At 48.2% G+C, this 23,225-nt stretch overlaps 2 protein-coding genes across 26 annotated transcripts in view; both read left to right on the top strand.

Annotated features, from left to right (window-relative positions):
• The window catches only part of LOC1269899 (neurocalcin homolog), a 116,347-nt gene that overhangs the window by 15,489 nt on the left and 77,633 nt on the right, over nucleotides 1-23,225 (top strand). The window lies entirely within an intron of this gene.
• LOC1269900 (neuronal calcium sensor 2) overlaps nucleotides 1-23,225 on the top strand; it is a 79,892-nt gene that overhangs the window by 5,472 nt on the left and 51,195 nt on the right. For 3 of the 12 annotated variants that reach the window (XM_061663696.1, XM_061663703.1, XM_061663704.1), the window contains exon 1: nucleotides 17,969-18,239. The exons of 1 other annotated variant lie outside the window; for it this stretch is intronic. Coding sequence is in view for 1 of the 11 variants with exons in the window: in XM_061663702.1 (XP_061519686.1) it covers nucleotides 9,942-9,944 (3 nt within the window). In the remaining 10 variants the exon portion in view is untranslated. Of the gene's footprint in view, nucleotides 1-9,782; nucleotides 9,945-17,175; nucleotides 17,333-17,936; nucleotides 18,240-23,225 lie in introns of those variants that run through there. 8 more of the 12 variants (XM_061663702.1, XM_061663705.1, XM_061663701.1 and 5 more) reach the window with 8 other exon arrangements.

Here is a 23,225-nt window from a genome sequence, read left to right on the forward strand (position 1 = left end):
ATGCGTCAGACCTTGAACCGTTTTGGTTAATGGTTTTGGCTTCGTGGCAAGATGATACGACACTACGACGCACTGTACGGCGCGTACTTTCTTGCGCCGTGATTGAACAATGCGACAGCCAACCCAGTACCGCTGGTGCCGTCTTTCTATGTACGAATGAAGTCCTGAAGCCCCGCTCAAGTACGTTTATCTTGAGTTTCGTTCTTGCCTTCGCTATGCCCGCTTGCTCTTCATCCTGTGGTGTGTGTGTGTGAGCTGGCATTGCCGTGGTAGCAGATGAAAAGATAGGAAGCGCGTCTTAAGCCACTGCTGCAAGTACTTGACACCGCATCACGCCCTTGGAGCAGATCCAAAACGAGAACCAACCTACTGCGAGCGTGTGTACCTACTGGGATTAAGCGTGGCGCTCGCAATGCTTGTATCATTGCGCGTGTACTGCACGGTGTTACTGGAGTTGGGGCAGGACGTTCCCGTAGGAAAAAAGAGAGCAACCTTGTCCGGGACAACACGATGATATATTGGAGCTGGAGAACTGTGTATGCAAACCGGGCAGAATACGGTTGGCCATCTTGGCAGGGATGACCATAATCGTTTGCTGCTGGTATCAAGAAGAATAAGATTGGGTATTCATTTTTCGTTGAAATCATATGCTGTGCCGAAAGCCGAGAAAGGTCCACTATCGATGTCTGGGTACTGATTTCGTTTCTTCTATAGCAAAGCAGTTTGGTGACATCAGAGAACAACAGTCTACTGATCTCTTTTGTGAGGAACTTCATCCGAGTTGCATCTTCAATAATACAAAACAGAAAAAAAAACTTAGTGTCGAAGCCTTTGTACATCATAACTAGAGCATGAACAATGCTAGCTTCTTGTTAGCCGCCTGTACCTGGTCGAAAGAGGACCTCATCGATTCTTATTTTCTGCGATAGCTTTTAGCATGATGTGACTAGCTAAGCTTGTTTGCTGTGTTAAGAGTATCAAAACGAAACCAGTTTGCGGTTGATTCTGCTGCATGATATTCGTCCTCCGGTTGTTACCCGATGATGGGAAATTTCCACGAAAGACGGGACTGCTAGACTACGTCTTACGTTCTCACCTCGTCGGTACATTGCAATGCAACGATGTTGCAGTGAAATGAAGCTTTTTTTTTCTTCTCCTCTCCATCTGTTTCCCTTTTTTATTGCTGTTTATCAGACTACATGTTTTTAACTTTGTAGAACCACCACTCGGTAGTCTCCAGCAAGTCTTGACGCGGTACTGTGAACAAACTTTGCCGTCAATCGACTACTGCTCGATTGCAAAGCATGCACACACACACACACACACACAGAGAAACAAATCGCAACTAGAACTTGACAGCACCATAATCGGATACTTTGTGGAAGAGGATAGTACTTTCCAGCAAAGGAGCGTGCTGAGTTCGTTTGCGATATATGCGCTTTGCGGCTCGTCGTTGGCGCTCTGATGTTGGATCGCAGAATGAAGAGGAGAGAACTAAAGTACCTTCCACCGGTAACTTGATTTTCTCGGTGAAAGGTAAACTTTTCATAATGAATGTAGTGTGTGCGGTACATCGTTTCATTTCTTCCCCGAGATTATCTGCAACGTGACTATCGATGAGATAGAACGGCTAGGGCGCTGGACGGCGGCGTCTGATTCATAACGCTGAGCGCGGGGAGGCGCATACACGTTACTAAATGACCTTTCGGCTAGTGATTGATGAAGCAACGTGAACGTTGCCGCGATGTTGTACAAGACAAAACAATACCCGTGCACGGGTCTATCGCGTCGTTTCATGATGAAAATTGTTGTGAATTTCTTCTTCACTGCCAAACAACGAGCTCCCCAGTTGCCTGCTTTTCCATCTGCCATTTTATACCGCGTCGAATGCAAATGACGTCGAAGCCAGCACCGGAAACCCAGGGACGAAGATGCAATAAAGCAAGCGAATGGCAAACCGAATTTAATAATCGTTATTCATGAGCATATTTTCTGTAATACTTCCCGTTGGGTGACTGTCGATTGCTGGCGCGGGCAAGGTTGGTGGTCAAAAGGAAGTGCAAGCGAGGGGCGGACCACACGGACGGCAAACGGCTGTGTGGCCTTTCAAGCCGTTGCAAGTCGGAATCAATGATGTACAGCTTATGGAGCAGAACAAAACAGGAAACAGGAATTCGTCGGTGAGCGGTTCCTCCTGCTTTGTGACACTGACACAGTCATTCGGTGAGTTCATGCTGCTGTATCCGTTCCAGCTGCAATACGGATCTTGCGCCGGAGCCGTGCAGTACCCGGGCAGTCGTCTAATGGGGATTGCTGATTCTGAGCACAAAGGGACCGCGCTGGATTTTGATGATTCTCCACGAGCGTTCCTCTCGAGCGTGGTGGTGGGTTCTCGTACGGCTTGCTGGAAAGTAGGGAAGATTATGATGCATCCACCTTAAAAGCACTGCAGCGAGCAACGGCGGCGCCCTGGAGTGGGTCATTTGTTTTGTGATATTGTCTGTGAAAGGGCCGAAGCTCTGAGAACACCCGGGGCTGGGTATTAGGTCATCAACAGAACCAGCATGCAGCAAAGGGAGCAGGATCATGACAAATTTTTGCACACATTGTAGCCGTGCAGATCACATTTCAAGGTTGAAAAACAAGCACCCCGAAAACCCCAGAGCTTTTCTCTGTAGCGCGTACTCGTAGCGCTGTCATTGTCGTTGAAGTAATCCAGACATTTTGGAGCATAACGTTTGGTTGAACCCGAAAAGGGAACACACGTGTGTGTGGACGCACAAGGGCTGAAAAATTCAACTTAAATAGCCCCAGTTTTTGCTACCCGAATGGCACAATTTAGCGTTCCAAAATTGTAATACAGTGACACACGCTCACCTCTTTCCACTCCGTTAAATTCCCATCAGCAGCTACCGTGTGTGTATGTGTGTTGTGCTTCGGAAGAGAATCTTACGGCAACGAGCAGCAGCGGGGCACAATCGTTTCATTCTACCGTTCCGTTTTGTTGGCACGCTTCCCATCCCTGCGAAGCCTGAGCAAACCCATTCAAACAAACAAATGACGAAAGCGCGACTGTCACGCGAGTGAAATGCTTTATTTTTACTACTTTATAATCCTCGCGTCTCTCGCGTGACGCTGCTGCTGCCCTGTGGTGTGCCTGTGTGTGTTTGTGAGGGGGGGGGGGGGGAGGGATGTGGACTTTTGAGTGAAGGCAACAATTATAGCACTCGAAAGCTCTCGTCGCGCTGCTGCTGCTGCTGCGAGGGCTTAGAAGTTCCCACTCACATGGGAAGTGTGAGTCAACTTCACGCTAAGCTATTCACCCGGGGTAACAGTGGCAACCTCTGGCAAATAGAAAAAGGAAGAAAAAAGGTGTCAGTGCAATATGTGTGCATGCAGCATGACAAAGGTACACTACTAGAGGCTGATGTCTCTTTTTTCGTCTCTTCATATGCTATGAACAGCGGCGCATCATCGTGCCCGCCTTTTGCAACGTGTTCTTGTCAAACCTGCGCTCTGCTGGTAGGTTCCGTTCTGCACATGGCTGCACAACTCTGGGCGGAAGGGATGTGCACTGGAGAGCACCATTGGGATGAAGAATGCTCGCCTAGAACGCAGCCTGTGTTCGCTGGGGAAACGTTGAAGCAGCAGCGAGTCAACAACACCTCGGCCAAGTTTTGATGGCAGTAGTCACGAATGAATTTTTAAGTGAGTAATTTAAAAACGGGGCAACTAGCGGGACACTCATACACACAGGGTACGGCAGCAGTGAGGTACGTATCGTATTGCATCGTATTGTGCCGTCGGTTGCAGTTTGTCGTACGGCCGGGGTTGTGAGGCTGCTTAATTTATTTGCCCGTGAGTGCTTTCATTCAAGTGTGATTAAGCATTTTAACTTTATTTCGACGCTATTAGGTATGATGTGTTTGCCTACTACTTGCCTACTACTTATACATGCCACACGACGGGGTTGGGTTTATTGATAACTGAGTGACTTGGGAGCAGCAGAACGGGGAACCCTTTTGTGTGCCAATTATTGCGCGAATCTGATAAATCTGTTTGTCACGAATTAAATTAAGTCTCAAAAAAGTTACTTTAAATGGTTTCGATGATCAAAGCGTTACGGTTTCGCTAGATTATATCCCATTAGAATTGATTCCTAATGCACAGGTGGTCATTATTTTCAACCAGCGATATCCGGCTTCTCACAACCATATCCAGCTGGACCTACAACAGCACGTGCGAGTGGCGGGATTGGAGTGGCTGTATTGTCGTGCACGGTTCGGTTACCATAAATCATAGCCAATCGTGTGCCCCGTTAATATGCACCTAGGCAGCACGTTTATGGTGGCGTTGATTTGTTGCACAAACTGGCTGCACCGCTAAGCAGTATTTATATTTACCTTTTGTCGCTACCGCACTCACCCACACCAAGTACACTGGCAGTGTCCCTGGGAGTGCCTAATGTGTATCCTTTGCGCCCTGCAATCGCCAGCATGCATCCTAATTTTGCATATAATTTCTATCGCCTACCTCCCCTTCCCGTTTCTTGCACGGTGGATTGCTTTGAACATGCAATAATTTATGTGCCTACCGCCCACTAAACGGAATGGGGTGGGGTGGGGTGTTAGTTTGTTGCTTGGTTGCATCGTTGATGAAAATCGCCCACATTTCGAAACATTCCGACCGTCCGTTCGTCCGTAGACCTTGACCCTGTGTCCCTTTGGTTTTGCTACCGAAAGCCGGTTATTACCATAATCACCAGCTTTCGGTGTCTTTGTCGGTTTTTTGGGGCGGGCAAGGGACGGTCCGAGGCTCGTGGTTAAATGACCAGAAGTCCAGCGATCGCCCTGTGGTGGATGTACGACGAGCGTGTGTATCATGCGCTAATGCTGGAATCTCCACACGCTCAGGCATCTTCACACGGTGTTGGATTATATTGGACAGCAAGAGGGTTTCATCGGGGCTTTCGAGTTCCATCTACAGTGTGTGTATGTGTGGAGTGCAGTCTCGGTAGCTGATGGAGCGAACTATCGATGGTATGCGAAGATACGAATTTCTCATCAGCTATTGCGCTGGAAGCTATGCGTGCGGTACAATGCAACGGTTCGGTTCGGCTGCTCCTGGTGTGGACACGCTTCTTCCGTATGTTTTACCGCCGACTAGGTTATGAAACAGTGGTACGCCGAGTCTCGGTATGTTAGGTTCAAGGTTGGTATGCTTAGAAACCACAGCCGGTGGTTAATGTATAGTGAGAGGAGACATAAACGAAGCAGTGCGGTCGATAATCCAATTGGTAATAGCCTGGATGCTCTCTGATGGCCAGATGAGGCCCATTTCTCTTGCGTGCCAACACTGTAAGCTTCAATGACAGTCCTACGATAAATGTTGAGCAGAGCTTGCCTATAAGCAGAACTATGTAATGTATATTGCATACTTTTCGGCGTTTAGTAGAGTTGTTACGGCTGAATGAGCCTAAAAGTATGCAATTTTTTAAAATAACTCGTTTAAAGTAATCTATTAACAAAATGCTCCGTTTTTATAAGCTTGTCGGGCTGGTTTAACAAGCCTGTTACCTGGGTACGATCATGAGAAGTTTCTTCAAGCCAAACGTAACCTATCAGTAAGAATCATCCTACATGGCAAGCGACATAGAACCCATTATATGCGTCATCTTGCGCTTACTCGTCTATGCTACCGCATCACAAAAGGCTTGTACGTCTCATCGGAGAAACAATTTACCATCAGTTGCTTCCCTGGCAGCTGGAGCTTCTGTCGCCTGCCTTGTATACCATCCCGTGTACTATCGGTCCCATGTGACTGCTCCTCCGGGAAGAGCGTTATAAATAGTCGAAAGCTATTTGTAATTATTTTGCCACAAGAAGCTTTGCGGTCAAGCACACCTGTCATCTTTTTCGATCCGGGGAATGTGGAGCGTGAAGCTTGAGGAAGGTAGTACAACAACGACCTGAGTGTATTGTCTCGTTTCGTGTGTTTGGGTTTTCGTCAGCTCGCTCCTTTGCCCTGAGGTGGTTGGTGATATCTGCCAAGATCTAATTTGTTGTCACTTGTGGTAAATCGAAATTATCCAAAATGATGAATCGCCTCAAACAATACCGTGTCTGCCGGTTCCCTATGCAAGCGTCGCCGGATGTAATTATCCTTTCTCCTGTGCCCTACCCTGCCCTGCATATAGTGGAAGACGAGGGATAGCGCGGCTACATTGTAGTGGGCGATGGGAAGGTTTAATAAGCCACGAGAAGTCTGTCGGACCGATCGGGGGAACCAGGGATTTATCACCATTACGTGCGTTATCTGAGCGTCGACGATTGGCTACTAATAGTGGTGTAAGCACGACCCTCTTTATCTCTGTGTAAAAATGAACGAGCGAACGAACGAACGAACGAACGAGCCCTATTCTAACTAGACGCTGAACTGCCGTTGGCAATCATTTAGCTAGTGATTTAGAAGTGGAGTATGGGTAGCTATTTGTGAGTTCGCTCGTGACAGACCACTTATTGTAAACCACACTCAGTCCACCCCCCCCCCCCCCCTCCCGGCCCACATACATTCCATGGGAGCCGCCGAATAAAGCTGATGCTGAAGCACCGATTGCGGCGGTACGCTGTTGGTTGCTCTGTGTCTATGGGAGACGCGTATTTTTAGGCGAAGATTGTGCGATAGAGGCGTAGCACCCAAAAACAAAAAAGAACCAACAACGAAAACGCACTAAAAAACGCAAAAGTGGGTGAACATGAATTGTTGACTATTTTTAACCCATCCGCGTGCAGCAGCATTCAGTCATATGGGTGGAAAAGAAAGTTTAGCATACAATGTAATGGGTGCATGCATACGGAACATTCTTCGAACGATTAAAGTGCAGCGCAACGTTTAGGTGTGTATGTGTTTCAATGCATTTAAATGACACTGCAAGATGTGTTCACGTCTTTTCTGTGCCCAACAGAGCAAAATAGTTTTCCATGGGCCGCGCTAGAACATTTTCGTACGAAAGAATGTGAAAGTGGTCCGAAAAGCTGTGGCAAACCAGTGGTGCAATTGAAAAACCTGTGCACTTCTCTTGTCACCACTGTCACACATAAAAAAAACACACACACACACACTGTAGAGGACGAAGAATGCAGTGTCGTACACCGGTCATGGTTGCAGCAGTTTGTCGTTTGAAAATAACCTGCTCCATCACGAGACCGCAATGGGCACGAGAGAGAGAGCGCACGTTGGTTGCTATTTTTAGTGCTGGGCGATGCACAATTTGATGGTGCGTATTTTTAGATCCATTCAGTCCACTGTGCATGTGTGTGTGTAGTGCGTTCGCCAGTTTTTGGAGATAAATCAATGCTCGATGGTACTTGATCGTAAAGTGAGTCATTGCGGTGGCGGTGAGAGTGAGAAAAAGTTCCATTTCAATGATATGAGCCGTCCAATTAGACGACGAGTTGTACGTCGATGTTTTAAGTTTAGTGCACCAGGGCATAGTTGTGTAGATTGGCTTACATTTGCGTGCATGAGATATTGTTTACGACAGCAAACAATTTGCTCCGAATGTTACAACTTAATCAAAAATGAAATCTACTTGCTTGTATGCTGCCTTGGAGTCGAACTTTCCATGAGGGTAACCTACTATCATTCAGCTCAACACAACGGCAGCACTTTGAAAGTTTCAAAGAAAGGAAGAGGGCAAACTATTTATCTTTTACTCACTTGCTGTGCGTTCTTCGCGCGATTTCCAGCGGCACACTTTACATTTCTTTCACTTCCCAGAAGTACTGCGTACGCCTTACGGCACTTCAAACTCCTCCCAAGCTGCTGCTGCTCTCTCTCGGGTCGTAGGGCGGCATTGTTCCAGGCAGACAAGGAGACACGGAGGAGCTGATTGGTATTTGTCTAGTGTAAATATTTTGCACACTCCCGGAGTGCGCGCGCCGTGTTTTAGTTTCATTTGCCACTTTCGTAGTTGGTAATTATCTTCCCAACCCCCATAAAATGTGTGTGTGTGTTGGGAAGGGGGAAGCATTCGCAAACTGCAACCAAACAGCGATAAGAAGATGCGCGCGCTGCCCGTAGAAGCACCTTTAAGTCGAGATGCGTAAAGGTTGTCTCAGGGGTAGTGGTGGATATTAAGCTGATGCTTAGAATCCCCGGGATGTGGGGGGTACACATACATCTATGCGTGTCATGACCTAATGATATTCTCGCCGGACGCCGGAATCGTGGCATCGGCAACGGAGAACAGATCGGAAAGGCGTCAGTAACATGTCGATAATCTGATAATTAATGGCCATTTTTACGTAGCAGTGTGCATTAGAGAGTGGCTGGTCGTGTGGCCGGTCGCCGTCTCCTCACTATATCCCATCTATCAACCATTTGCAATTGATATTGCTACGAGGGGGGGTCGATGGAGCCTCCAAGCTGCGCTGACCCGCGGGATTGGAAAGGGTAGCAGCGCAATCGTCTTATTGCCATTTTTACATCGCTCCCAGCAGTAGTAGTGCTTATCTCACTAATGGACGAATGTCGATATTGCGTCGTTTATCCACGTGGAAGTCGTTCTCGGTATGGTATTGCTCTCGAGCTCCAAATGTCACCCCGTGTGTGTGTATCTGAGCCTTTCCGCGAAATCGGACGATCCTCCATCGCGCGGTACCTATCGGTCGGTAACGAGTTGTGGTAGATGATTACATTTATCTCATTTGTAGGTTAGGGTACAGGCGTCGTCTGCCTTCTGGACGTCATCAGCCCACCGTTCTCCCTAGCGGGCGGGCTTCGTCGGTGGATCGCATGATGTATCGACGACGACGACGATGCCTTGGGTGCGCTTACATGTACCACAACCCACCCTCCTGCTCGTCTTTCCCTTCTCGTCTCCCCTTGGTACGCAATTGAACCTAACCTCACATCTCGTACATCATCCAAAACAATCGTTAATATGGCTCGGTATGGAGAGTGGGAGAGAGGGAGGATGCTCAACACACGCGGAGTGCGGCTGCTGCGGGTGGAAGAGCCGCACTCCTCCCCATCCGCAGTTGTACGAAGCACGCCAGCAGCGCCGAGTGGAATAGATCCAAAATGGAGCAATGTGGAATTCGACGCACCAGCAATATTCGCAGCATGGCGGTGTTGGGCGAAGGGGTGCGGGGTGAATGCCCATTGTACGCACCGTTTCGTGGTTGGAGGAAAATGGCAAAAGTATGTCTGACTCTATCTTTCTCCTCTCTCTCTCTCTCTCCTTCTCTCGGAGTGCCTCCATTAAGCCTCTGGGGCGCGCCGCAGTTCGCTTGCGGGTGGAAAAACACAACTGGAAAAAGCAGGCAGGCTCTGAAGTCTGATGTCGGTGTTGTGTTTTTTTTTCTGTGTTGTTGCCCTGGCTTTCCTCACTCATCACCACGATTAGAAGTGGCAACCGCTCTGCCATCACAAACCGCTCCCCACTCCCCTCAAAACACTGTTACTTTCCATTGCAGCTTTTATCCCGGGGATTTAACATCGATCTGTTTTGTGTGCCTTTGTTGGTGTGTGTGAGTGTTTGTGACTTTGTACGCGTACGCTGCGTAGAACTTTTTCGCTTTGTTTCGTTGTAACTTCGTTGTTGTGTGTTGTGTGTCTCTAGCATGGACTCCCGGAGGCGTGCGAATCCAGCGGCGGCTTTGTTAGTGCGGTTGATCTGACATTTCCAGTCCAGTTCTTGCTCCCGTCCCTGCCAGCTGCCAACGGCACCGTTGGGCCTGTTTACTTCGAAGATTTTGTTTTTATGTGTCTTTTCTTGTTCTCATCTCAAATCTGTATGTCTTCCGCAATACAGCTTCAGTGTGCGTGTTGTTTAGAAAGCGAATTTTTATTCCGGTACAGAGATACTTTAAGAGTCGGGAAGTAGTGGACGCGCTTCTCTATTACGTGTGTACGAGCTTTTAAAGTCTATAACAACCATGGTACGTGTATCATCTATCTCTATCTCTCACCATTTTACTTCCAATCCTCATCACGGCTTGACGATGACAATATAATTTTAAACTCAGTTTTATGCATCCGTTTGCATTATAAATCAACGTCATAGCCGAACTCCGAACGTGCCGTGATGCCCTTTTTGACGAGCAGCGAGCAACAGCGATAACGACCCTAACCCGTGCCATAACTGTGCGCACTTCCGGGCGAAAGCCTGGGCCCCGCAAGCACGTGGAAAGTGGAGGAGGAATCGCAAGCGCGTCGTCCAAGCTGCAACGACCTTTTACGAACTGCGACGTGCTTTCGGTGGTCCGACTATAACGCTCCCCACAACTTGATCACTTTCATTGTCATCTTTTATTTGACCACTTTTAATCGCTCTATTGTATGTGCGGCTTGGCACGGATATATGGTTCTCCCCCTGTTTGCATCATCGTACGCCGTGTCTGGAATGCGCCCAGGTCCGGTGTGGTGGTCACGCAAAACCAAACTCACCTACCTGTCACATTTGCATTCGCGCAAAAGCGCATCCATTTGTTGCTTGCGTATGTGTTGCGTACGTTCGAAGAAAATGCAACCCCCCTCCTGTGCATCGTAATGACGGTGGGAATTGTTGTGTACCTTTTCCCCGTGCCATTGTGTGGCTGTTGGGGAACATGAACACAAGTGCTGATGTACCTACCCGGCGGGCAATAGGTGGTCACGATACCGTCCGTTTTCCAAAAACTCTGAGTGCCAACTGTGGGGTATGCATGCGGATCGGTTGAATGGCTGATCCTATTGACCATCAGCACACGGGTAATGCAATAAAAGGTGGTGTATGTGTGCTCTTTTTGGGCTGGTCGGCTAGAGGTGCGAATGTTGATGACTTCCGGCGGGACTCTGCGTGCTTGCGTTATCATTTCTGGCTGTTTCGAGTGTTCCAAAAACGTGAACCTGCTGTGGACCTGCTGTTTCACACACAACGCTGAGCCTAGGTCGTGGTAGGAATACGTTGCGTTGAATCCAGTTGAATCCACTGCGATGCGTCTCCGTTGTCTATTTCCGGTGCAATTGATGGAGACTAATTAAACTCGCACACAAATGCGCTGATCCCCGGGTTGGGTAGAACGATTTCACAGCCAGGAGCATGCTATGCTGCATCGAGTGGCTCTAAGCGTAATTCTGATGGAGGGTTGACCGGTTTTCGGCGAACGATGAACCGTGGACAGCAGAACGATCCCAATCATCACTTCCATCACGTCGTTGTCGGAGGCACTTTACGCACAGAACTTTAACCACCATGCGTGTGTGGTTGGATATGGGGATGGGGATGTGTTGGGCAATGGACATTCTACGTACCGGTTAGTTCGAAAGCTCCAGTAAATGTGAAGCCGCAGTAACCGCCGCCGAGGCTTGTAACGATAGAGCATGTCCTCAATGTCGTTCCAATAGCCTCCAGAATAGCTCTACTTCCAATGCCTTCCATCTCCATTCTTTTGGAATGTGTGTGTATGTCTGTGTGTGTGTGTGTGTGTGTCGTGTTGACAAGCAGATTGTTGAAGAGCCCGTACGCTGAAAGGATAGGATTATTGATGTTTCATGTCGGGTGACGATAAATATTGTCATCGTCATTACCGGCTGATGAAACCTACGGGCAAGTTTCGAGCGAGCTGTAAGGCGTTAAACCATTGTCGCGTGACCCGACACTGTGTGGAGGGTGGCCGGACCGGCCGGTGGATGTTTTGTGGAGCAGCAAGCGGCCGAAACAATGGGAGCTCACCGTGCTTCTCGGCCGTGCGTTTTCTAGTGGTGCGAGAAGGAAGCGCTTAGGTGAATCCACACTCACCCTGTCCGGACGGATGTACATCGTTTGACGGATCGGTTCGCTGATTGCGGCGGCTTGGGCTCTCCTCGCCGGTGAATGGTTGATGGATTAATTGTGGTTTCCCAATAGCTGGAGCGCACCACCGAGCGCACGATTCCTTTAGGGGAGAGAATGTTGGCTTTTTGTTGCTTGTGCAAAAGAATCACGATTTTGAGGTGTGGCCTGTGTTTTATGCTTCCAGAGATCCTGTTTAGTATGCCTTCTGTGTGTGTGTCTGCACGATGCTCTGCAATTACGCTACGGTGGTGCTAGTGTGCGCAACAAATTAACCTGCCCACAGGATCACATCGCGTCCGGATTGCAGGCAAGGGGAGGCAATCCCGGGTAGGGTTGGGCTTTAAATTACTCCATACTAATGATGGGAAAAAAGGGGCCAGTGGAATGAGGAGGCCATTTTACTGTGGCTTTATCCTTGAAAAAACTTCCTTAAATCCGTGCGCCGTGTTCCTTGTCGTTATGTGGGACAAGGCAACGAAACACACGCACACGCCAACTCCACCAGTCAGCCAGGCGTGCGTTGCGGACCTGATTGCCTGGTGGCCGCGGCGTGAAGCAAACGGAATGTTAATTAGCGTCGGAACATGGGTTGTGAAATCTTTCGACACGCCGTCCACGCCTACGTGTGGCCGTGTGGCGGGGGTGGACAGTTGTGATTACACCTTCGAAGATGGGGAGGGCGAGTTGGCTTCTCCTGCGCGTCGTTGGCTGAAACTAAAGGTTAATTTTTTTGATGGCAACAGCATAAGTGGTTTTGCTTCTATTCCGCTTTTCTTCCTTTACGCCTAATTTGCTCTAATTTATCCATCTTTCACTGTCCCTGGCTTCCCTGGAGTCCTGTTTGAAGCTTCACAACCATCCCCGCCCGGTAATAGTCCGGGCCGGTGAAGTATGGGTTTTTAATGTCTACATGAAAATTTATCATAGTTGATAGCTTGCGTGTTTGGCTGACGTTTTCCCAGGCCACGGGGGTCGAATAACCGCGAGTCTCGAAAACTTGCCGTTGGTGCGGGAACAACTTTTGTCCCGAAACAAAAAAGCAAAAAAAAAAGTTTGTCACGTTAGTTTCCAGTTTCTTTCCTCTGTGGGGCACGGGCGTTGATTTCGCCTAATTGTTTGGCGCTGTCATGTGTTCGGTTTGAGCGAACGCGACGGAGATGGTTTAATGGCGTTAGGGGTTGGAACTTTTTTATATTGTCTCGTTTGCCTTCTCGTTTGCCAGTGTGTATTGTAACGATTTATGGAATACGAAAGGGCTAGTACGTCCGTGTGTCCACAACTCAGTACGGAGGGCAGTACGGATGACATTTAAAGCCAGCGCCATCACGGACCGATCCGGTAATTTATTTTTCCACAATTCCATCAGAACAGACCGTACCGAATAGGATCTTCGTACGCGAGGTACACACGTGGTACTGGTTTGCAAAAAAAGCGTGCGGCAAATCTGTTTTGAAGCAGGAATATTGTGTTATGCATTTTTGTTATTTGCTGTTGTCTTTTTGCGCTCCCTCGGGCGGGTTCGGTGGGTTGTAGGCAAAAGTTGCAAGCTCAATCAAGTGACGGACGGTTGCGGTTTCGGTTCGTGCCGTGTTATTTGCAAAGCATAATTTATGGACACTTGTTTGTTTGTTCAGCTGGTCGGATGGTCGCGAGCTCGAGAGATTTATAGTCGAGAAGCGGTTCGACAGTCGTCTCGGACAGTCGTCGGTGGATGGCAGAGAAGGAATGGCTTTTTCATAAACATTTTGTGTAGTTTGCAGCTATTGGACAGCTAATGGACAGCAAAATTTCAATAAATACTGTGGCGAATCATTGTAATAGTTGGAAATTCAAGGTTTAACAATTCCAGAGATAAGCTTTATCTCTGGTTGAATGATGTACTACTCGTGCAAATTGAAGCTTGTTTAACGTTGTATCTACAAAGCCATTCACTTGCTATATCCAGCAAAGACACTTAAACCTTGGCAGAGGTCGTAAAGAGTAATCAATGCACTCTGGAACTGTTTAGCCATAAAAATAATCATTGACTAGTTACTACCTGATTATTGGCTCTTATAAACCTCTATATTTATGTGGAAGATTACACAATATGCTCTTCAAATGGCATCTTGCCGATTTAAATGAATGATGAAGATTTTGTAAGCATGTTTTATCAATGTATCTACGAATTTAACGTTATACTGCCTAACTGTTTAACGACTGTCTGTTTATTCATCCCAGGCAGTAACTTTATCGTTTGTTTAATCCTGCTGCAAAACAAGCCCTTTTAAGCCACACAAAGACGATTTCTCAAGGAAAAATGACAAGCTTCGCGCCCTAACGTCACGTTAATGAGTTGTAAACCAATCTTTGCTTTCTGCCTGCCCTGCATAATTACACCATGTTATAAATGCCTTCCGCGAGTGACGCGATTGTTCCAGCCCCTGCCGGGTTGCGGAACGGCCCATCGGTCGGTCTTGCCCGCCGGTTCAGCCTTTCGGCCTCAAGAGCTGCTCCGACGGCCTCCAGCAGTTCGGATGAGGTCAGCACGGCCAACTGGCAAAACCGTCCAACTGACACGGGCCAACGCGCTGACACGCATCGTAATTAGAGAATGCGTGTCAGCCGACGATTGACGCGAGTGTCCACACAATCTGTGCGCCCACCGTGGTCTCCCGAGACAGGCGGCGTCACGAGCCTGGTGTCCACTCGGCGACGGCGACGGCAAGCAGAATGCGGTTCGGCATCTTGCGCGTTATGAATATCAATCAGCCCCGGTGCTTGTGCAATGCGCTGTTTGTACCCATTATCACCACCATTTGCCGTCCAGCAGCGCGCCTCCAGGGCACGCTCAAGTCCGAAATCCATTACCGGGACGGGGGCAGCGCGTGCATCTGCCCAACAACGGCTTGCATATCGGTCGGCGTGCAGCAGAGGCGGCGACGACGACGTCGGGCTAGTGATGGTCGTCGTTGTCGTCGGCTAAAACCTTTCCCGATGACATCATTATCTGCCCTAACCGCAACCATTAAAACCGCCGGCACCGCCCGGGTAGATTGGTTCCGTTGCGGAGCCTTCCGGATAAGTCGCCGGTCGGTTGGATGGCGCCATTCCTTGCGGTCCCCTTACGGTTGACGGTGCGTGTGTGTGTGTGTTTAGCAAGGGCCCGGAATTTGCGCACCAGCTCGTGTGTGCTCTACCCAGCTGCGATTTGATTGGGTTGGTGAAAGGTCAATCGGAGGAGGAGGTGGGTGAGGCGCTATATCGATATCGCGCTCATCATTTGCAACCTAATACGCTAATGAATGTAAAATATTTACGGAACCAGCTTCTTGATGCTCGTTCATTTGCATGCTTTCTGAGCATTTGTAATTGATGGTCATGCATTACACACATGAATATTATTTGCATGCATTTGAAATCAATTTTTAATGTGTCGCGATTATGGGCAAAAATGCATTACATTAACATATATTATTACGCTTGTTTAAATGAAAGTGTTGATGATTCTAATTGCTTTTTGTTTTATTTTGTTACAGGTAAGGATGAACACGAAACATAACAAACACAATCGGTAATTATAAATTCTATTTCGCTGTAAATTAGATTTACTTTCTAACACAAAATGAATTCCAGTTTGGTTGAATGTTCTTTCGACTTCAATCAGCTTAAATCCTGAGACATCTGAATCCAATCCCAACACGATTAACTTCAATTAACACTTATGGTTATCATTTAATTTGTTTTCTGCTGCTGAGATTTATACGAAACACATTTAAAGTGTCCCAACCATCCTACCATACGCCTCCTGCAACACGGCTTCATCATTCGGGTTTGAACAAGACAGTTTCATGTTCTAAATCCTCACTAAATTACATGCGATACTATCGTTCTGTGTGGAGATGTGGGGAAAATTTCTTACACTCTCATACGGATAAAAACGTTTTGTATCGTTTTTGGTGTAACTTCAAACTTGTGCGACCGCACCAGGGGGGACATCTTTTCTCCAAACTGCATGGGTTCGCACACTTTCGCTTCGCTGTCCATCGTTGCCTTTCGGTCGAACCATTGAGTTGGTACTAATAAAATTAATACCACCAGTGGGCTCCGGAGACATATTAGCAAAGTTTGCAATAGCAAAACACCACGGACCCCGGGCTCTGCTGGTCTGGTCCGTGTGTGTGTGTGTGTGCTCAGAAGCTGAGCAGAAGTTCTCGGACGGAGAGTAGAGACACTCATTACCGGCGCTAGAATGGCTCGGAAATGAAGTGTGCCGACCAGTGGGACATATTGGTATGGTCATTTAAGGAACTAAAAGGAGTCGCTCGAACAGATGCTACCTCGGATGATGTTGCCGAAATGTTCGAGCTCTTGTTTGCTTTTTTTAGTACGAATTTATGGAATGTCTTTTTTGGAAGAGAGCATATGTTGTGTAGCATATACGAAGGAGAAGGATACTTGGAGTTGTGAGTTCTTCAAATCTTCAAAACTTATGCAGCATTTAAATGGATTTTGAACTAACTCTTAGATGGAAGTTGTAATGAGTTTTATCTTAGATATTCATACATTTTTGTTAGTTCCTAGTTAAGTTCTGATTCCTAAACAACAGTACAAAGGTAATAAGAGGCTCTGAATGCATTCAACAGAAGTGAGTTTTGATTTGCTTGATTTGTTTCATACAAATCATTGACGATCAATGAAACGAATTCGAATCATAATTCATACAGGAACCGTCACGTATTGACGAACGCAAAGAATAAAAAAGGAAGCTTCCTTCGAAAAGGCCTTTTTCTTTGGAGCAAAAGCTTTACGTCCTTTTTGAAAGCTCCACGAGGCGAACAGGCTCTTTTGAGTACTTTTTTTGTAAAGTTAGCGCACGGGTGGCACGCTCCCCGCTGGCAATAGCTTTTCCAGTCGAATGTTCTTTCTTCACTTCCATTTTTCTTGGACTGTGTATGTACCTGTCCCAGCAGCCTCGGCTCCGTGAACGCTCGTCCTGGCGGTTGGCAGGAGTGCGCAGCCGTGCACAGCACGTCAGATTGGACGTCGATTTCTGGGAAACTTTACGACGGCGAAAGCTTTTTCTCTGTCAATCGGTAGGGGCTGCTTCCCCGTGCCTTGAAGAGAGCTACGCAGGGAACTCATTTTCTGTGCACGCGGATTTGGCAGTGTTGGTAAGAGGTTGGAGAGTCCTGTGTAGCTGCTGGCAGGATAATGTGTGAGTATTGGTGGCAGCAGCTCGACGACAGTTTGGCGCGTCACATTCGTCGGCAAGTTGGCGGTTGGGGCGAGCGAAAACGACGGACGAGGGAAGCAGGAAGAACCCGTTTCTGGACGAGAGGTTGGCAGCTCGTGTTAGTAGCCCGTATCGTCTCGATTAGTGTAGAACGTGTGTTGGGTGCGAAGCTGAAGCTAGGACGACGGTGAGCATTACAAGCTATCGATCAGCTTTGGGAGGAAATTATTTGTAACGTGTTCTTCCGATCACACGGATTACACTCGGACGCGCAGCGCTACATCACCATCTCAGAGGTTAGGCCTTTTCTTAACATTCTTGCTCAGCTTTGCAGGTGGTTGAGGAGTGTTGAAGTTCCACTTTTTTTTTGGTTAATTTTGTGGGCTCAACGAACGGAAAGTGGAAAAGAGGAAACCCTGGAAGTTGAGAGTCTACGTAGCAGTCCACCAGAACACTTCGGTCGAAGTGGAAGGAATGGAGACATTTGTAAGAAACGGTGGAAAATGTTCGAGTACATTATCCTGTCCGCGTGGCTGTGTTGGTGAGATATGCACAGCGGCGGATCCAAAGCTTGCCGTGAGTGAACCTCTCCGCTTCGAGTTTTATCCCCAGTGAGAGGTCTCTCACGCGCGTGAGCTGCTACGTGGAAAACAATACGATGCCGTTCTCTCGTGCATTGTTTGGAGCGGTCGGGCCCTCACGAACAGCTCACAAAAAAGCTCTTTCGCACTCTCTCGTGCTACTCACGGTCTCTCCGAAAGCTCGAAGTACACGCGTGAACACGGGACTCCCTCCAGCACATGCGGGCACGCAATCAGCACACGTATACACACACACACACTCGTGCATTCCCCTTCCCTTCTTCTGCCTCTCCCCAGCTGTACGCTAGTCAGCATCGCACGAAGAGCGCGTCCGGCAGTCGATAGGCACGCACTTTATTTTTAGTCTTTGAGGAGGTTTCGCACCGTACGGAGCTCTGCTGCCGCGCTGGAACGCCGTCGATAGTGTTTGGTGTATGCGTGAGTGTGTGCATGTGTGTGTGTATGTGCAGGTGTCGATAAGTCGGTTCGAAATTGTTCGGTGAAGAGATCTGTGTACTTCAACCGTGTGTACAAATCGGCGTGTGTTGTTTTTGCGACGACATATATTATTAGCACTGATACTTTCGCTGAGAAAGGCGTGCAGTTAGTTGAAAGTGAAAAGGTGACCAAATACAAAACGAATCCTTTTCCGGAGGTGTCACTAGTTGCTACAAAACGGTTGCTAGCAATTCGCAGCCGTAACTGTGGGTTGAGAGAAGCATTAGCGACCCTTAAACCCGTCATGAACAGTATTAACTGATCGCTTTTGGTGCTCAGAACCCAACGAAAGGTGCAAACAACATGTCGTGCAGTGAAACAGTTACGCGTTCTTGTTGCGTTTGCTTTCAGTTGAATGTGTTATTTGCTCAATTATTTGACCACAGAAGAGAAAAGAAAACTACATTAACGCAGACCAGCTTTGCGTGCCCGATGGAGACGCTTGGTGAAGCATGCTTTCCTCGCGATCCCTCGCCAGTACCACCACGTTCTGCTGTGTGTTCTCGATCGAACCTTGTCGTGCCCAGTGACATTGTGCGGTTTGGGTGTTGGGGGGGGGTAGGGCGCATTTTTACGTGACAGAAGTGACGAATTGAACACCCTTTCCACACGCCACTCCGAAGGGTGGGCTGCGAGGCATCAAAACCAGAAGCAAACGATCGTGCCAGTGCATAAATCTTACCGACACGATGGCTTTCCGTGTGAACACAAGTGCCAGCGGGAGCGGACAAATAGCGCACGGAGCATGATTTAAGTCAATAACGGAATGGGCGCGTTCGTGGACATCGATAAATATTTTATTACCCATCCGGCCAGCCAGCCAGCCGGGGCCGGATGACAACCCTTTTTTGTGTTGATGCCGCCCAGTCACCAACCCAACCCAACCCAACCAGCCAGCTAGCCTTATGTTGTTAATTATCGGGTGTGATATGTTGTTAGTTTTGGTGTTTTCCGTTATCTCTGGTCCTCCCGCGTACAACCTGTTTACCAGCGTGTATCAGTTCCCGTCGCCCGGGCCCCCGTTGGTTTATCGTGGTTACCCTTTTACCCGTAGGGCTTTACCTCCCAGTCCCCGCCATCAATGAAGTGGAAAATTAATGTTCTTTCCTGCCCAGACGGGCTAGAGGGATGTAAGGGAAATGTAACGAACGGTGGACTACCGCAAGGAAAAAATTAAATCACTTTGTGTGTGTGTGTGTGTAAATTAATGTAGACCCGGGCCATGATGATGGACTAGCGTGGACTGCCGTGCTGCTTCGGCTCGGCATGAAATATTTTAATTTTCAGTCCATTTGGGGCTCCCCGTTTGGGGACTGCCCTGCGTGGGTTGCTTTTGTCTCCGTGCGATTTTTACGACATGATTTTTTTTTCTGCTGGTCTTTGTGTCGCAACTTTCTGCCATCGACATGTTGTTGCCGTCTTACGATCGTTTTGGGAAAGGTTCCGGAGCCCTGCTTTCGCTCGCCAATACTGGTGGGGGGAAGTATTATTAATTGTTTAATCGATTATGTTCCATAACTCTCTCACACACACACACACGGGTGGGCCGAAATCGATAAGGAGAGGCCAGGTGGAGGTTATAAAAAGACGACAATCGGCAGGTTTGCTTTTTTTTTGGATAGCACCGAGTCGGTTCCAAAGAAAAAAAGGCCGAACCCCAACCTGCTTGCGCTTCAATGCCATACTTATCTAACTGTACGTGCGCCAATGTGCTCCAAAAGCACTCATAAATATGTTTTCTTTCTCAATAGAAGCAAGACAGAAAACTGGGTGGGTGGGGGGAGGAGGACACAAAAACGATTCACTTTCTGCGTCATTTGGTGCCCATCTGGTTGACGAAAAAACCGAAAACTTTCAGCATGCCTGCTAGTGTACCGGCGGCATTCGCAATAATGGATCGGAAAAACGGCAAAGTTCGTTTCATTAGTCGACGGGAGTCCACCTCCCTCCCCCCTCCTCCCCTGAGAGATGGGTGTTTTTGTCGGGCATCGATTAGTTCAGGCTTCTCTGTGTGTTTCGCTGATGGGTGATTTGGGGATGAAAGTTTCGTCGGATTACTTGCTGCAAGTGACAGATTTTTTGGAAACTTTAGGTTTTTTTCTCCCTTTTTTGTTGCTCTCGCTCTTCCCACTATTCAACAAGATTTAACGGGAGACGGCGAATCAACAGGCGACCGAGCCGGTACCCTACTCAGAAACACACAGCAAAAGTTAATTAGCAAACTACAGTTCCCTCCGGAACGTGGCCTTTGATCGGGTTGCCACTGGAGTTGCGGGAAGCGTTTCATCTTTGCAGCCCCAAAAGGTGTGCGGAAGAGTTATTGGGTTTGTTACGTGTGTGTGATAGGGTGAAGCTATCAATCGAATTTCGTGTGCGATGATAGCAGTTTGGTTCACACTTTATTGCCATAATTTGGGCTGTTTTGTTGTGGTGCACGCACTGAATCATCATCGTTGGCTGTGAGCGGCTTATCAGCGTGGCAAGTTGCTGAACTGATCGATCAATTGGTACTAATAGCGATGTGTCACATTCGCTACAATCGATTTGGCGTATTTGATCCAGGAATGTGTTGTGGCATCGGTGAGGGATGATGTCCATCCGCGAAAGGTCACACGACGCTGGTGTGTATTGGGAGGCGTGAATGAATCCCGCAGTGGGGTTTTGCGCCGGGACCAATCGTGCACCGTGATTACATCTTTTGTGTAAACTGTAATTGTGTGCAATTTTGATGCGCGAACAGGTTACGCGGGAGATAGTAGTGGCTATTGGGCCGGCTGGTTTGGTTCGTGTTGCATACTAGCCATTATCAAACAATCGCATTACGATTGAAACTCGCTCTAACGGCCGCAGCACGCCATGATAGTGCACTGTATTATTTAATAGTGGCCCGACGTGTTGGTAACCTTGAAGCGTGACGCAATCCGATCGTTAAAGCCTCCCATACACATGTTGAACCTCACAAAACATCTGAATGTCTCCTTCTGCTCGGTCAACTCGGGATAGTTGAAATGCAAAAAAAGCACGTGCGATATGTTATGTCCATAGCTCATATATTCACAATTACTTCGTCGTCCCACGCACATCAGAAACATGGATGAACTGTTGGACATAATCCATCGCACCCCCAACTCCCCTTTGATGTTGGTGGGCAATGAATCCCACACACGTAGCCACACCTTCCGCCAGATGGACAAACCGGCGGCATGTTTCACATCCGTTCTCGCCTTCTTGGATGATCTCCTGGATGGACGTTCGGCGTCGCATGTGTGTCAGCTCGCAGCTGGTGGGGGTCAGCTCGTTCAATCGAGAGGTGGTTGGTTGGTGGTTGGCATACACACCCCCCTTCCGGCCCACGTTAAACTCTCTACTGCGGTATGTATGTGCGTGTGCGGCGGTATGTGATTACAAATCGAATCGAGCGGAGAGCCGCAACAGTGTACCCTGCCAGTGCGCCCAATTTACATACTTGCTTGCAGGAAAGGGTGAACTAAAAATAGCGCGTACATTACTGACACCAGTCAACCTGGCGTAGTAGTAGCAGGGGGTAGGAGAAATTCGTTGGTAGAGAGCTCCGTTTGGAGCAACTGGAAGACCGACTCGGGGGACTACCACCGCCTTGTGTATCACTGGAGCGCGAAGGTGCACCATGAATAATTGAAGTGCCGCCCGATCGCACACATATGCCCCGGCGGTACACACTACGTGACGTTCGTTAGTGGAGTCGTCGTCGTCGTCGTCCTCACCTGATTGGAATTAATCTCGTGCGGTTAAAAGAATTACTATTAGGATGTACAAAATTTCAACTGGTTGGAGCCTCTGTGAGTGTGTTTGGTTTTGTTGTTGTTACTACTAATGAGAAGCTTTCGCGTGTTGCGTGGGGGGCATTTTGCGGAAAACAAATTGTACCACTTTATGAGGCGCTATTTATGGTTTGAGGCGCGCCCGTGTGCTACTGGAACATTTAACACATTTTTGCTGCACCAGTATCTAACAGTAGAACAAAAACCAGCTGAAAAGCATATTAGCACTATCTATTCTCTTCGTTACGCGTCGTTAAACCAATTTTTTGCCCTCTACCCTGCTGACGCGCGGCGGTAAATTAACCCGCGATAGTGGTGCCTAGTGGTCGGAAGCTAGTGTATCGTACGCGAGCGACCGGTGCGAAAGGGTGGCTGAGAAAAGTAACCTCAATTAACCTCACTTACCGCGGCGCGCTATTGTCTATCGGTGCGCCGGGCCCGCACTATCGTGTTTGCAAACGCACGTGGGCTGCACTTGCCGTAATGCGATGTGTGTATGTGTGTGCCGACATTAGTGCTCGCATAGGAATGAAGTGCATTCTTTGCGTTTTTTTGTTATTACCTACACCACACCTCACCGAATAGCTGGCGCGTTCTTCTTCATCGGCAGCCAATCTAGATCAAATGGGGGTGGTGCTTGGGCTGGCAGGTGCTATTAAATTATGGCGTATCCGATCCGAGTGTCTAACAGGGGGGTCGATCCGAAAATCCTTCACTCATATCGCTTCTAATCAAACAGATGTGTGCGCACTACGCGGAAGTTCGTTGTGTGGCGTTGGTGGGTTTACCCATCAGTTTGCCAGTTATCTTTGAAACCCGGCGGAAAAGCTTACGTCGAATTGTTGGAATCAAATGGTTGACCAGTGGAAATAATCCTTTCGGGCCCTTCTTGTGCCTCTTTTTTACAGGCAGTATAATTGAAGCCATCGCTGTGTCGGAAATCCTGTGTCGGTAAAAATCCGACCAAAGTACATCGATGGTCCGAGTGTCCAGCGCGCAGTGTGTACCTGTGGCACCTGTGCACCTGGTCAAACCATCAGCTTTGGTAGCGCAGATAAAAAGCGCTTTTTGCCCGGACGAGAATAGATAGCTGGGAAGGATTTATGCCACCGCTTCTCGTACTCGGGCACGAAATGTAGGCTACCAAGGGAGGAGGAGGACCACCCGGTTCCTCCGGTGATGACTATCAGTCGAAATGAAAAACATATTTTCTCTTTGACTTTTATGTTTTCTACACTCGGGATGTTGGATAGTGTGTATCGCCTTCCTTGACCCATCTGTCCATGTTCACCGTGGACCTACAACCATTC

This window comes from Anopheles gambiae, chromosome 2, assembly GCF_943734735.2.
Source record: "Anopheles gambiae chromosome 2, idAnoGambNW_F1_1, whole genome shotgun sequence".
In the NCBI taxonomy this organism is placed as follows: Eukaryota; Metazoa; Arthropoda; class Insecta; order Diptera; family Culicidae; genus Anopheles; species Anopheles gambiae.